At 37.6% G+C, this 16,853-nt stretch overlaps 2 protein-coding genes across 2 annotated transcripts in view; both read left to right on the forward strand.

Moving 5' to 3' along the window:
• The window catches only part of LOC306867462 (formimidoyltransferase-cyclodeaminase-like), an 8,107-nt gene extending 142 nt beyond the window's left edge, over positions 1-7,965 (forward strand). The window contains exons 2-14 of the mRNA XM_079413124.1: positions 1,273-1,456; positions 1,539-1,667; positions 1,767-1,855; positions 3,956-4,135; positions 4,297-4,434; positions 4,519-4,650; positions 4,735-4,796; positions 4,913-5,042; positions 5,959-6,120; positions 6,302-6,345; positions 6,733-6,871; positions 7,087-7,182; positions 7,391-7,965. Of these exons, the coding sequence (XP_079269250.1) occupies positions 1,273-1,456; positions 1,539-1,667; positions 1,767-1,855; positions 3,956-4,135; positions 4,297-4,434; positions 4,519-4,650; positions 4,735-4,796; positions 4,913-5,042; positions 5,959-6,120; positions 6,302-6,345; positions 6,733-6,871; positions 7,087-7,182; positions 7,391-7,474 (1,569 nt within the window). The 3' untranslated portion in view covers positions 7,475-7,965. The remainder of the gene's footprint in view (positions 1-1,272; positions 1,457-1,538; positions 1,668-1,766; positions 1,856-3,955; positions 4,136-4,296; positions 4,435-4,518; positions 4,651-4,734; positions 4,797-4,912; positions 5,043-5,958; positions 6,121-6,301; positions 6,346-6,732; positions 6,872-7,086; positions 7,183-7,390) is intronic.
• A 2,584-nt stretch (positions 7,966-10,549) lies between these two features.
• LOC306867173 (growth/differentiation factor 8-like) lies at positions 10,550-13,863 on the forward strand (the record flags this gene model as incomplete). Its single annotated transcript, XM_079412745.1, has 3 exons — positions 10,550-10,916; positions 12,090-12,460; positions 13,495-13,863. The coding sequence occupies 3 exons, from the start codon at positions 10,550-10,552 to the stop codon at positions 13,861-13,863; spliced, it is 1,107 nt and encodes a 368-aa protein (XP_079268871.1).
• Positions 13,864-16,853: the final 2,990 nt, after the last annotated feature.

The following is a 16,853-nucleotide window of genomic DNA, read 5'->3' on the forward strand; positions in this document are numbered from 1 at the left end:
AGACCGGTTCTTCACCAGTCATTCGGTTTTGTTAACGGTTCTTCTGTCAATGTGGCCTGAACACCATACTCTGACATCTGAGTTTATCAAGCTGCAACACAGCTAATGTAACCACTTATTTTTCAATGTAAAAGTAATGTGCAAGACTTCTGATTCCGCTGTTTGTCAATAACCAGAAGAATAACAAAGTGCAGTAAACCATAAAAATTTGCTGGATTTGCTTGAGTTTAAGATTACGCTAAATATTTTTAATAAAATAATATTATAAAAATACCAGTTTGCATACCGTTTTTGTACAACTAACGTAACTGGAATCGAATGACACCCGAAGCCTTGCACATTCAAGTTAGAAATGGCCGTGTTTGAGTTAGTGAATCAAAAACATACAGCCTACAGTTAGCACAATTACAGTATAATGACTCGAATTGGTTCTTTTTGTGAATTAAAAACACTCAGCATTATAAGTGTAGTCTGATTTCTGAACGAATGATTCGTGTGAGCCAGTTTTTAGTGTTTCAGAAGCAATGCATCTGTGCAAAGGATCATGGGTTGGGGTCCGAAGTGTCCATCAGTTGTACCCTTCGAAATCCCTGATTCCGAAGGGCCCTTTGAAGTGGCCAGTTTTGAGCACTTCGATTGGGAATGACACTTCAAAATGATTGTTTTCACTACGAAGTGCGCTTCGGAGGGCGATATATCCCGTTTGGAACACACCGCTGTTTCTGTTGAATCACTCTAACGAATCAGTCCCTGGACAAACAACTCAGACCAGTGTATCCTAATTAGCCTACAAAACGAATGACTTGAGTTAGTTCTTTTTTTGTGACTCAAAAACACAGATTCCCGAACGAATGCACCTGTTCTTTTAAGTGAATCAAATTAGTCAGTTTCCCAGACGAATCATGAGTAAAGTCGGTTCTTTTAGTGAATCAAACACTTATTTTCTGAAATAAATTATTGTTTTAGTAGGTCTATTGTTTATAAATTAAAGTATACTAAAGTAAACTAAAAAATGCCAAAAGACTGTGAAAGTGCATTAAAAGTCATTGTAAACACCTTTTGCATTAATTGTTTTGAAATGTATTTTGACTGAAATTTTCTAAAGTGAATCAATTGCACACTTTTATTTAATACAAACTATTAGAATGTTTGTATTGCAAACTTTGCACGTCACTTTCTTTTCTATTATAGAATTTATTATTTTTTATTTACATTAATAGGCAACACAACGTTTTGACCAATGCGATATTTTGACCTATATATAATATCCAGGTCATTGATGCCATAGCCGATGCCATCTCTGCCACGGAGAGCTGCAGTTTGCTGGACGTCGACCCAGGGTCTTCCACCAACAGGACAGTGTACACTTTTGTGGGCCCACCCATGGCTGTCATTGAAGGAGCGCTGAATGCCGCCCGTGTTGCATTTAAACTCATAGACATGACCAAACACTCAGGTACAGCTGTGGAGGCAGTAGCAGATATAGACATATCATTTTTCACATAAGTATAGTTTGTAAAAATGATGTTTTTGAACAGGCGAACACCCTCGGATGGGTGCGATGGACGTGTGTCCCTTTATACCGGTGCAGAACGTCAGCATGGAGGAGTGTGTACAGTGTGCCAATGAATTTGGCCAGAGATTGTCAGACATGCTCAATGTGCCTGGTGTGTTTGTATAAGCAAAGGTCATGCTGTTTGTTAGCTAAATCATTTGAGAATTGCTTCAGTTTTGACCTCCATTCTCCTTTGTTTCTTGTTTTTTAGTCTATCTCTACGGAGAGGCGGCTATGAAAGAGAGCAGAAGGTCACTTCCCTCAGTCCGTGCAGGGGAATATGAAGCATTACCGGAGAAGGTAAGAACTCATCTAATTCTGTTCACATCTTAGGCCTCGTAGACCACAAATCCATGACCACTTTATGATCTTCTTAAGGCCCGTTCACACCAAGCACGATAACAATATTAGTGTCCAAATTAGTGTACAATAACTTTCTGTTTATTATAAGCACCAACTGCAGTGTCACTTCAAATACTTTAGCTCTTCAAAGCAGGATGGATTCTGATTGGCTGTCAATGTTTTTATCGTTTGTCATCTGAAAAAAAAAAAGTCTCTGAAAGTCATTCCAACAATATCCTGTCATTTTTTGCAATAATTAATTGGTTTGCCCACAAGGTGGCAACACTGGCCCAGCCAGTTTGCAATTTTATCGCTCATAACTTCTTCTGTTCGTAATGCCTGTTTTTATTGCTTATAACTTCTGAAGAGAAATAGTGTAAAAAGTGGTCAAGGATAAAACATTCTAGCAGTGTTGGAGAAAGCTCTTTGAGTTAGTTCAGTGAATGAATGGGAAAACAAAGGAACTTGCGTCACTTATTTGAAAAAGTAACTCAGATGTGTTGTTATAAATTTAAAAGTAATGCATTACTTTACTAGTTACTTACAAAAGTAATCTGATTATTTAGCTTGTGTTACTTGCAATGCGTTAGCCTCAACACAGCATTCTAGTGCACGTTTGAGCGCCTGTTTTTTGGCATGCTATCGAATTGAGTTCGCGCAAAGGTTTGTACACACTTTCGCTTTTAGCGATATGTACAGTATACACTGGACGGGGTTGAAATTTTCTAGTGTGTTATAGTTTCAAAGGCTACGCGTTTGGTGGTTCGCATTCACCTCAAAACTAAAGAATTTTTTTAAAGTATTCACATTTTAATGCTCAAAACTGGTCAAGGATGAAACTTTCTAGTGCACTTTCAACACTTTCAAGTGTCGAACGCCTGTTTTCGCACACGTTTCCATATTCGGCTGTAAGCATATGCTAAATGTTTGTGTTGTTGTTTACCATCTTGACTGAAAAGTACGATTTTCATTGTCAATTTTTCATTTATTTTTGCAAATGTTAGTAAATGTTTGCATTAACGTGCACATCCTGTAATTAATAAGGGGAGCGGATAGAAACTAGCGACCTCTACTGGTTGGGGTTAGTATTAACATCATAAACTGAAAGCAATCTTTCCGTGACATAATTTTCAAATGTTTTATAATTGATCATCCAATATTATATGGTAGCCTACTTAACTACATTGCCGTGTGCCACTAGTTACCCATACCTGTGCTAATGTATGTTCAAAAGACTCTGGCTCCAAATAATGGCATTTTCGCAAGATGATAGCCACCATACTGGGATGTTTTGGCTTCACTTTTCTATAGTGGAAGAAACTCATCTTCCATAATTTTTAAAGTCTATGATTCCAACACTATAGTTAGTATGTTGCAATAACGGATGCATATGGACCAGATATCTAGGTCTGTCTGAAAATAATAATAACCATAAGAACTCATGATTTGAGTAACAAGCTGAGGTAATCAAAAACCAAAATTGCTTTGCCAGTAAGAGAAGGGGAAGGGGTTGATGAACTGACATAAAAAGAACCAATCATTTTAGAGGAAAATGCTGTGTAATCATATTATATTTGCCATGTACCTATTCTTTATAAACTGTTGTACCGTTTTCACTGGGAGGGGAACACTAGATTTCTTAGTCCCAAGTGATAAGGTTCATAAGGATTCGAGACATTGTCTGACTCAATGAGAATCTTTGGAGTTGGGTAGCTGTAATTCTTTACTGAATTGATAAAACTGGTTTTCCAGTGCGGTCAGAGCTATTGCTATTGTGGTCAGAGAAGTCACCTGAGGATCATTTCTGGTGTTGGGAAACACCAGGTTTAACGTGACTCAGGTGCGTAGGGGAATTTCTACCATAATGTCAAAACTGAAGTATAGTTTGGACACACTTTCTCATTCGGATGTATGCATATGCAAAGCTTTTGCATCAAAATTTTAGACTTCACACATATGTTCTAAATTCTGAGGAACAGAACTGTTTTATGTGCCATGTATGTGTAAAACACCTTAAGTTCAAGAAATGTACTTTAGTTTTTGGACCTCTTTCCCCAGTTAAAAAAGAGCGAATGGGCCCCTGAATATGGCCCCGCGACCTTCGTCCCTTCATGGGGCGCCACAGTCACCGGTGCCCGAAAGTTTCTCATCGCCTACAACGTGAACCTTCTGAGCACTAAGGAACAGGCTCATAGAATTGCACTGGATATTAGAGAACAGGGCCGTGGGAAAGATCAGGTATGTCTGTGTGTGACGTCACTGGATTGGTCTAGGTTTTCAGTGTGCATCAAATCTAGAACTTGAGAATAAAGGCAATCTGACCTATTTATACGTATCACTTCCCTGACGTTTTGATTATGTTCTTGTTCCTGTTAATTCACTGAATGCTCCCACTGCAGCCTGGGCTTCTGAGAAAGGTTCAGGGAATGGGATGGTACTTAGAAGAGGCCAACCTTGCTCAGGTGTCCACCAACATCCTCGATTTTGAGGTGACACCCATGCACATGGTCTATGAGGAGATCTGTAGAGATGCCAAGGTGAGTTTGTTTTCAAACCTGAAACAGAATCATTTGAAACTGAATCCGAAGTGAATCGGATATGTGTTTGTTCTACCTGTCCAGGATTTGAACCTTCCAGTGGTGGGGTCCCAGATAGTTGGTCTGATTCCTCTGAAAGCGATGCTGGACTGTGCGGACTTCTACATCCAAAAAGAAAAGCTCTTTGTTGTGGAAGAGGGGCACAAAATCCGACTGGTGGGTTAAAATGAACATGGTCAAACATTCAACACAGCAACAAATCAAAGGTCTGATTTCATTCCTCTTTAATTATTCTGTTAGGTTATCAGCAAATTAGGACTCGACTCCTTGGGGCCATTTGTTCCAAAGGAGAGAATCATAGAGTAAGACCCACGATACATTATTTACAGTGAATAAATAATTGGCATTCTTTTTCTGTTTGGCTTGTCAGTGATGTCTAACAGGAGCACTGTATCTGATTGGTTGATGCTGAGTTTAGGTATATGGTACGGGACAATCAGGACGATGGCCGGCTTGTGTCTCTGTCTCTACAGAAGTTCGTCCACAGTGTTGGGGCCAGAACAGCGGCTCCTGGTGGAGGGTCTGTTTCTGCTGCAATCGCTGCTATGGTAATCATGAATATTATGATTTTATTATTTATATAAATTTATATAGAGAATTACCATAATTTTTTGTATTCTGATTGTACTATTTGTAAATTTATATTATATATTTGTATATTATTACATCTTACACAATATTATATTTTTTATTAATCTATTTAAAATATAAAAATATGTATTTTTTATACACACACACACACACACATTGCGTTTAACTGTATTTCTATTAATATATTTAAAAATATTTAAAAATTATTTGTTGTGTGTGTGTCTATATATATATATATAAATATAAATATAAATATATAGACACACACACACACAATTAAAAATACAAATTTTTATTCATAATATTTATACATCATATAGAAACACACATAAATACAGTGTTTATAATGTATTTATAGTATTATAGCATTTTTAATGAATATGAATAGTCATATAATTACACACACACGCACACACATATACAGATACATTATAATAATCATAATATTTTTTATTTTATATGTATTTTTAATTTATAGGATTTATAGTATTTTGCATACCTTCTTTAAATAAATGTTCATATAAAATATTCATATTTTAATATTGAGTGTGTATATGTTTATATATATATATATATATAGAGAGAGAGAGAGAAGAGAGAGAGAGAAGAGAGAACACAATACATTATTCAATATAGTACGTATGTTCTGCGTTCTTATATTATGTATATTCTCTATGTAGTACATTACAGTATATATATTAATAAAACTTGTATTTTTATAGTTTTTTAGTTTATTTTTCAGAATACACACACACACACACACACACACACACACACACACACACATATATATATATATATTCTTAATATATAATAATTGCATTGTGTATTATATATATTATTTATCTTTATGTGCATTTGTCTCATTGTAAGGGTGCAGCTCTGGGTTGCATGGTCGGTCAGATGACTTACGGGAAGAGGCAGTTTGAGTCTCTGGATGCGGAGATGAGGAAACTCATTCCTCCATGTCATGAAGCCATGAACGACTTATTATTAAAAGTGGACGCTGATTCAACAGCTTTTAACAGCTACATGGTACATGTATAAACATAGAAACATAGAAATGTACAGTTGGCCACTTAAAATGTAAGGATGTATTTGCCAGCATATATATGCCACTTGTGTAACAAAATTGCTGTAAAATATGTCTAGATGATAACACCTTGTCACGCACAAAAAAATGTGAAAAAATCTTCTTCTGTGTTTTTCATTACAGGCTGCTCTGAAATTGCCCAAAGGCGCACCTGATGAAATCAAAAGGTACGGTTCATCGCCTCTGTGAAGTTCACACAAACAAAATGTCCTTCCAATCCATCAAACTAGAGACAAAAACTAAGAAACATTCTGTATCATGTTAAACCAGTTTAAGCATTTGATCGATGCAAAGATGTCATGCATCACAAAAAGAAACAGGAAAGACTAGACATATATTTGCAGAGAAGAGCCTGATGATATAACTACCACGTTACACAACTTGCATTAGACTGCCAAAGTAAATTCTCTTTAGTTGTAGAATGCAAATTACAATTGCATTAGAAAAACACACAAACACGGCACTGTAGCTAAGACAACCTTTCAAAATTTCAAACCCATAATGTTATTTTAAAGTGGAACTGAATAACTGAATGCTGTTCTTTGACTGTACAGGAGGGAGGAAGCCATGCAGGAGGGTTTGAAGGCGGCGGTGGGCGTCCCTCTGTCTCTGGCAGAGAGAATAAACACACTGTGGCCCGTTCTCAAAGAGATGGTAAAATACGGAAATGTGGCATGTAAATCAGACATTCAGGTGAGACTGGACTATATATATATATAAAAAAAAATCATTTTTTTATGCTTGTGATGACACACACAAGACGAAAAAACATCCTTTTAAGCAAAGCATTTTCCACAGAGTAAAATGCTGATTTTGCATTTGAAAAAATAAAAACTAACATGACTTTGACGGTCATAAATAAGCTGATATCAGCATTTATTTCAATGCATGATTCCTGTCATGTGCAGGTAGCGGCGAAAGCTTTGGAAACAGCAGTATTTGGAGCGTATTACAACGTTATTATAAACCTGAATGACATCAAGGATGCTTCATTTAGGGCTGCCGTGAGTATCAGAAAACATTCAAAAACTGCCATTGTAAATCTAGGTCAGGGTTCCCATAGTGCATTTTAATAACCCACATTTTTTTCTGCATTTAATAACCACAGGATAAGTGATACGAAACTTGTTTTGAGGAACCTATAAATGTCAAAGAGCCAATTGGAATTGTTCCTGGTGATCATGGTAGCTTTTGTGGTTTGTTGATTTTTAGACTGAAGCAAAAGTGTCGGTGCTGTTAAAGAACGCCAGAGAGAACGCTAACATAGCGCTGGAGATGGCCGACCAGAGGAAATGATGCAGACTGTAACTCACAACAAATAAAATAAAGACTGATGGGCAACTTAAAACCTTCTTGTGCACAACCCACAGACTGCCATTGTAAGTGCATTAATCAGAATGCACTTTATAACCACTTTACAAACATGAATGATACATACAAATTGTGCAGCTTGTTCAGAAGAGAGATTTTGGCAAAAACACTTACAATAAAGGTGGGACCAGAATAATAGAGACGTGCAGATGTGCTTTTCTGACATAAGCAAACAGCCAGAAGACCATATAAACAACTTTTCAACACACTGGCAACCATCCAAAATATCTTAGGATAATAGCAACAAGGATTGCACAGACAAGCACCGCTCATATTTCAATAGACAATGTAGAAATACCTTTCTTGCCACTTCCAAGTATCTAATTTAAAATGAGTGACAATGTAATCAACGAAGTAATTGTAATGTAATTAACACTCTTTAGGTATGCAAAAGAGCCTGACGTTTTTCATTAATTAAAAAAAACTAACAAAAAAAAAAAGAGTTGTGGTTTGTGCTGTCATATTTTGAATAAGGAGATTGTTTGAATCTCCTTATTCTCCTTACTCACCCATTGTTTGAACGCAATGTAGATTTCAGTTGTAAGGATAGTAAACACACCAAGATGTTTTCACTAACACAAGAGTAACATGCACCCAATAAACTGAACAAATATCCAACAGATTAATCAATTTGGTTTTATCTTTCCAAATATCTAATTAAAACACAGCTTTATTCTCCATTACACCTGCTTTTATCTCTCTGAGGTGTGTTAGTTTTTGTTTGTTCTGAAAGAACTTGATGATCCACCAGCGGGTGGTGCTGTGACTGACCCACCAAAGGCCACCCTCAACATCCCACTTCCTCTGTCCTTGCCTAGCTGTCATCTGTTGTCATTTATGCATCTATTAAAGCTGCACTGCTGGAAAAGAGAGATAGATAGAGCAAAGGCATCTGTATCTGCAGTTGCAACAGAACAGCTGTGGCAATAATGTCCTCAGTCACCAGCTCTGTATAATCCAGAGGCAACCATCACCAAAACACAATGCTACAAGCTATAACGGGGGTCTAACAGTGAAGAAAGCCCATTCACCAATTTAAAATGGTGGTGCTTCCTCATACACCCATTTACAGGTGTTAATGCAGAAAATATTTAGTATAAAACACTATCAAACGCTTGAATACACACTTAAAACAACCTAACCTATGTCTTAGAACAACCTAGCAACTACCCAAGCTACAACATGCTAAAATGAATACTCAGAACACCCACTCAATTAACAACGTAAACAACTTATGCAACGTATGTACGGATACGATGTTTACGTTCAGATCAAAGCGTAAACAATGTATCCGGGTGCATATGTTGTTTACATATGTGATACTCTCCAAAATGGCTCTATAGGGTAATGCGGAGAAGACAAAATGTTGAATAAAGTCGTTATTTTTGTTTTCTTTGCACACAAAAAGTATTATCGTAGCTTCGTAAGATTACGGTTGAACCACTGATGTCACATGGATTATTTTAACGATGTCCTTGCTACGTTTCTGGACCTTCATCGTGTTAGGATCCTTTTTGTTATAGCGCGAAATAAACATGAATGAACATAAGAAGGTATCTTGTTTCAGCCGCGTAAAGACGTCAATACACCGTTTTTCAAGTTCAAGTCCACCGACGTTAATCTACTCTCATGTCTGGTTTGTTTGTCGGACAAAAATGGCATTATGATCACCTGCCAATCAAGCTCTGCACAACGGGTCAACTGTATAACATCAAGCTAAAAAAACAAAAACCCATAGAAACACTATTAACCATATAGCAACACTTTAAAAACCTTTCAGAACAACCTAGCACCCTAGCAACTATCCATAACACCCAAGCAACAACATGAGGGTATCTTAAAAAGAACACTCAGAGCACCCTCTTAAATGTATAGCAACAAGCTAAGCATCACTAAGAAACCCCTAACAACCACATAGCCACCATATATAAACACTTTTTTAAACATATAGCAATACTTTTGAAAACCTATCAGAAACAACATAGCAACATAACTCTAACACTATATAACACTCAGTGTTGGGGAGTAACTAGTTACATGTAACGGGATTACATAATTAATGTAACTACTCTATTACAGTTACTTAAGAAAATGTTAATGATTACAAAGGGGTTACAACGGAATATTTTCTGTAAAAAGCTAGGATAAGTTGAATAATATTAATTTGTTGCTTTGCCTGTTTTTGATGTGCATGATGTCGCATGATGGCAATTTAGTAAAGTGATGGTATTCTGAGTTTAACCCTGCCTGCATAAAATGTTTGAAAATGATTAACAGTTAAAAACATTCGTTAGAAATTTAGAAAAGTAATCAAATCTAATCAGTACCATTACTTTAAAAGTAATCGAAATAGTTACACCACTTGTTACATTTTAAATAAGGTAACTTGTAATCTGTAACCTATTACATTGGCAAAGTAATCTTCCCAACACTGATAACATTAACTATAACACCCAAGCAACAACATGATGACATCCTAAAAAGAACACTTAGAACACCCTAGCAATTACATAGCAACAGGATCAAATTCTCTCTATCAACCTCACAGCAACCACCTAGAAATTCTATCTAACCACATATAACACTGGTGAAAGCTTTGAGACCAACCTATGTAACAACCACCCTAGCAAATACCCATAATGCACAATATGCAAACACTCTAAAAAGAACACTCTTGGGTGCATCAGAATTGAATAGATAATTATGAATTATCTACTTAAATTTATATGTTATTTAGGGTACTTGCATAAAAAATTTATGGAACAAAACAGATACAACTAAAAATCCTTAAATCAAAACCTAAAGACCTGAAACTCTCTGTGCTGTCTCATCTGGACTTGTTCCTATCAATCCCACCAATCATACGATATCTAACAGCAGGGAATCTAAAGTATAAAACTGCCTGGGAGGTTGAACATCTGTCCAGTGCTGTTTGGAGAGATTGCATAAAGGCCGTCAGTTCCCAAATGCGTAAACGTCTGCAAAGACGCATCAGAAAACATGTTTATCCTTCTTTATCTGAGCTTTTGGAGTGTGTTGGGGTCACACAGTCAGAGCTTGAGCTCAACAGCAGCTACAACAACATCATCGCAAGCATTTGTGACACTTGGAGAAGACAACGGCCAATGCACGACCTGTCAGTTTAGACAGCAGAGTAAACTCATGCGCCTGCACTCCATTAAGTCTCAGATTTTGAGCATCCTGCGTTTAGAACAAGCTCCGAATATCAGCAGAGACACGGTCAAGCTACTCTTACCCAAGGCACCTCCTCTGCAGGAGCTCCTGAATCAGTACGACCAAAACGGAGGCATTAGTGAGGATGAAGAACAAGGCAGCAGTGAGACCATCATCACCATGGCCACAGAATGTAAGTACCAACATGCACTGCAATATAGAATGACCACAAACGTAAGTGGACAAAAAAGTCACACTTAGAATGTATGTCAAGTTACTTCTGTGAAAGTTCGACCATCATTTGCAGATGCTACTTTATTTGTTATTTTGTTATTGAATGCAATGACATTCATACTTTTTGAAGTGTGGCTTAAGTATCCAAATACATTTGAGGGCCATTGTAATATCTGAAAGGGTTGACTATGAACCGACTATGGTTCATTCATTCAGCTGTTGTTGGAAGATGGCCAAAGGCAACAGACCTTGTTTTACTCAAAGCTGAGAACCAAGAGGAAACATACAAAGCACATTTGGCCTGTGAAAATAAGGGCTCTTTTCAAAGATTTTCAATGGAAACCTTAGTTTCTGCCAAAATACAGTAGTTACTCCATTAATGTTACATCGAACTGTAGTGATTTATATTTTCCAACAGTGTCAGCAGAAAAAGAGAGTTAGGAAAGATTAATAAAGGTTCTTATACTGCTTGGAGAATTATAATTTTGTAGCAGTAACTCTAGCAACTATAGGACTTTGGCATAAACTTTTGCAGGTGTGGGTAACTCCGCCCCTGGAGGGCCTGAGTCCCATAGATTTTTGTTCCAAATGTACTAATAATAAAACATACCTATCTGGAATTTTCAAGTGATCGTGCAGGACAGTGGTCCTAGGAGCAGAGTTGCCTATTGTTTAGGGATGGTACAACATCTTGTCAGCAGGTCTGTTGTACTCTTAAAAGGACAACTTTGAACCTTATCTACCTTTGAAATGTGCAAATTAGTACATTAGAGTAGTAACATGCACCCTTAAGGTGCTATTGTGAACCTTTAGGGGTAAATAAGCTGATAAGTTGTCCCTTTAAGGGTACTGACCTGGTAACAAGTTCTTGTACCCCAAAAGCAGGGATCCTCAGCAGAGTTTAGCTCCAACCTTAATCAAACTCACCTGAGCAAGCTCATCAAGGTCTTCAGGATTCCTAGAAAATCACAGGTAAGTAAGTTTGATCAGGGTTTGAGCTAAACTCTGCAGGGCAGTGGCCCTTCATGATGGATTTTGCCCTTTAGGGCAACATTTTTTTTGCACATTTTATTTTCTGAGAGTGTAAGGTGAAAAAGGTGTACATGGTCTTAGTTAACTTAATACCTTGCAGCTCAAGCCTTCACCCATCTTGAGGGAATGCCAAAGTGTTGCATGTTCTCACTGAGCCCCAAGATTATGCCTAACAGCATCCTCAAGGCCCTGCTCTGGATCTACCTCCGACCAGCTGAGGAGCCAACCACAGTCTTCATCCAGATATCTCACCTGAGGTCTTTGTCTGAAGGGAGCAACCACTCAAGAATACGAGCCCAAAAAATTGATGTGAACGCCCGAACAAACTCCTGGCAGCACATCAACATGAAGCAGCTGTTGCAGTTGTGGCTCAAACAGCCTGAGAGTCACTTTGGGATAGAAATCAAGGCCTTTGATGCAAATGGAAACGATCTGGCTGTGACCTCCACAGAATCTGGAGAAGAAGGACTGGTAAGTCAGTGCATGCATTGGTACTTTGGTCCATGCTTCTTTAGGAGACAACAAAGTATATTTGGCTTATCAAATGCTGTACAAACTTTGATAAACAGATCTGCCAAAGATTTATGAAAGTGTAGCTCCAACCCTGATCATACACACCTGAACTAACTAATTAAAGGGATAGTTCATCCAAAAATCCAAAAATTTTAATTCTGTCATTAATTACTCACCCTCATGTTGTTCCAAACCCATAAAGACCTTAGTTCATCTTCAGAACACAAATGAACATATTTTTGACAAAATCTGAGAGCTTTTTGACTACATAGACAGCAATGTAACTGACATGTTTAAGGCCCAAAAAGGTAATACAGACATCGTTAGAATATTCCCTGTGACATCAGGAGTTCAAACTTAATTTTATAAAGCTACAAGAATACTTTTTTTGTGCAAAGAAAACAACAAATCTCCAGGTAGGTAGATCTCCAGGAACAGGATTGGGCACGCCTGGTGTACATTGTCTTGCCTTAAAGAGTAGTCTAGTGCAGTGGTTTCCAACCCTGTTCCTGGAATCCCCCCAATACTGCACATTTTTATACTTTGTCTGAGGCACTGATTTTAGGTCTTGGCATCTCGACTAACGAGTTGATGACCTGAATCATGTATGCTTGAAATAAGGAGACATGCCAAATTTGTATTGCAGAGGGGCCACTTCGGAACTGCTGGTCTAGTGAATAAAGGAATATTTGACCTAAAGATGACCAGCTTTCAAATCATATGGGTACCTTGTGGAGTTTAAACGTACCTTTAAGAATCAGTCAAATCTTATTCAGACTTGGTAGGTCAAGTCTTAATTAATTTTCAGAGTAATGGTGGAGGACAAGGTATGTTCACAAACTCCGCAAAGAGCCATAATACGCTTGAACATAGATTTGATTGGTAAGGTTTGTTTGGGGTGTATTGCAATTAATGTCAAGTATGTGTTTAATTGCACCTTTGAACTTTATTGACCATGACTTAGCTAATCGTTCCTACGTCCACCCTTCCAGCAACCCTTCCTGGAGGTGAAAATATCAGACACTGCCAAGCGGTCCAGACGGGACACCGGCCTCGATTGTGATGAGCATTCCACCGAGTCACGTTGCTGCCGGTATCCACTCACTGTAGACTTTGAGGAATTCGGTTGGGACTGGATAATTGCTCCCAAGCGCTACAAGGCCAATTACTGCTCCGGTGAATGTGTGCAGAAGTACCCCCACAGTCACATCGTCAACAAGGCCAACCCTCGGGGCAGCGTAGGCCCCTGCTGCACGCCCACCAAGATGTCACCCATAAACATGCTGTATTTTAATGACCGTGATCAGATAATCTACGGAAAAATCCCTTCAATGGTCGTGGACCTTTGTGGCTGCTCTTGAGCTTCTTGAGTAGCTACGACAGCAAGCCCTCACTGCTCTGGACCAGAGGGGAAGTGAAAATAACCTTTACCTTGACCCTGACAAAATAGTTCCTGCTAAAACAATTGACCACACCAGGATCCCAACAAACCAACTTATCCAATTCTTTTAGTTCGTTCTCATCGACTTTTGCACACAAGGACAGTAGTACCAAGGTGACAAGGCTTTCTATGTTTATGAAGGTATAAGGCTTCCTCTGTGAATGCATTTGAGCATAGAGATGACCTGATGGGCTTTACCAGCTTGATATCAGAATGTAAAAATTGCAAAGAGTACTTTTAAGTTTTAAATTAATGTCAAAGGGGGTTGTATAGTTGATTATTTATATAAAGTCACTTATCCCCCAGTGACCCAAAAACAGGAACACTGACCCACAAAACTCACTCAACATGACGCCCAAACAACAGACTTTAGGAATTCTGCAGTTTCATAGCATATGGGTAGTTGACATATGATAGGAATAAGAGAACTCTGTAATTGCTGTAACTGGTCATCATTTTTACATTAACTAATAATCTTTAAATGCTTTTTAGACATTGCTGGAACATGTCAAGTACCCAAAAGCCTGCATATTGTGTTTCTTGTCAAAAAACACTGATTAAATTGTCAATTCACTAGTTAGCCTACATAATGTCATAGGCACACACCTACACATAGATAAACATAGATATGTTTTTTGAAAACATGGAACTAATTGTATAGATTCTGCGGTTCAAAATCATGTTGTAGTTTTGATCTGATGTACCAAGTAAAATGCCTGTTATTGATGTCTCTTGAGTTGTTTTCGCGTGTCCTTAAAGGACCTCTTCAGAGTTGTCCCTTCATAACCCTTAACAGAGTGACACCACTGACACCATTCCAAGCATGTGGAGCACATTATGGCCCTCAAAAGCAACAAACCCATATTCCATGGAAGCTAAAGCCTCTCTTCTGTTATTTTGTTCTCTGGAGGGCTTCCCAGTGGGATGGAGGCCCCGTGGGGCTACAACAGTAGAAGTCTGTCCCCAGGACAATGAGTGCACTTAGAAATGTCTTTATTTGATTTTTAAAAAACATTTTTGCATATCATTTAGCTGTGTGATTCAATAGTAACAGTTAGGGGGGTTGTGTAGTTGATATATATATATATATATATACGTGTGTATATATACACACACACACACACACACACACACACACACATATATATATATTCTCGATTTCTGCTGCGACATTCAGATGGTAGGGTCAGAATTTGGTGTAAAGAACATGAAAGCATGGATCCATCCTGCCTTGTCTCAACGTTTCAGGCTGGTGGTGGTGGTGTAATGGTGTGAGGGATATTTTCTTGGCACACTTAGTACCAATTGAGCATCGTTTAAACGCCACAGCCTACCTGAGTATTGTTGCTGACCATGTCCATCCCTTTATGACTACAGCGTACCCATCTTCTGATGGCTACTTCCAGCAGGATAATGCACCATGTCACAAAGCTCAAATCATCTCAGACTGGTTTCTTGAACATGACAATGAGTTCACTTTACTCAAATGACCTCCACAGTCACCAGATCTCAAATCAATAGAGCACCTTTGGGATGTGGTGGAACGGGAGATTCACATCATGGATGTGCAGCCGACAAATCTGCAGCAACTGCGTGATGCTATCATGCCAATATGGACCAAAATCTCTGAGGAATGTTTCCAACGCCTTGTTGAATCTATGCCACAAAGAATTCAGGCAGTTCTGAAGGCAAAAGGGGGTCCAACCCAGTACCAGCAAGGTGTACCTAATAAAGTGGCCGGTGAGTGTGTGTGTGTATATGCTTGTGTGTGTGAGTATATATGTGACCCTGGACCTTAAAACTAGTCTTAAGTCGCTGGGGTATATTTGTAGCAACAGCCAAAAATACATTCAAAATTATCAAAATTATCGATTTTTCTTTTATGCCAAAAATTATTTGAATATTAAGTAAAAATCATGTTCCATGAAGATATTGTGTAAATTTCTTACCGTAAATATATCAAAACTTCATTTTTGATTAATAATATGCATGGCTAAGAACTTCATTTGGACAACTTTGATGATTTTCTCAATATTTAGAGGTTTTTTTTGCACCCTCAGATTCCAGATTTTCAAATAGCTGTATCTCGGTTGTATCTCCAAATATTGTCATATCCTAACAAACCATACATCAATGGAAAGCTTATTTATTCAGCTTACAGATGATGTATAAATCTAAATTTAGAAAGATTGACACTTAATATGTATATATATATATATATATATATATATATATACTGTATATACACACAGAGCTGGGTAGATTACTTACAAATTGTAATCCGTTACTGATTCCAGATTACATGACAAAAATTGTATTCAGTAACGTAATCCGTTACATTACACATTTTAGTTAATATAATAAGATTACTTTTGGATTACTTTTAAATTACTTTTGATTTAACTCGTTTATCACATTGATTTAAATAGCATTATCTTGTACCATAATGATGTGAAAAATGCAAAGAAGAAAACTTGTTCCATTAATTGTAATTTACAACACGAAGTGCATTAAACATTATATTACATGAAAGTTTCCCAAAGGTAAAGGAACTGCAGGGGGCTTATGAGTTTAATGAAAAGTTGACAATTAATTAAATCAGAAAAAAATAAAAAATAAAAATTATTTTTTAAAACAAACTCCCTTTCGAGGAAAGTCTCTTCACTCGGCGGCCATATTTGCAACGCCTCCGGGCAGCTCGTACAAGACATATCTTAATGAATGAGAGAATCCTGAAATCTCAAAAACTGCTCGCTGAACTCACAATTAATTACATATGTCAAATCAGCAACAAAAATCTGAAATTAATTGCCCCATGAAAGTTGTTTCTTATGCTCAAATAGCATTTAAAAAGCTTATTTTTCAGGCTAGACCAGCCAATGCGCATGCGGAGTCATAACGTGCATTGGC

Source organism: Barbus barbus, assembly GCF_936440315.1.
Source record: "Barbus barbus genome assembly, chromosome: 49".
In the NCBI taxonomy this organism is placed as follows: domain Eukaryota; kingdom Metazoa; phylum Chordata; class Actinopteri; order Cypriniformes; family Cyprinidae; genus Barbus; species Barbus barbus.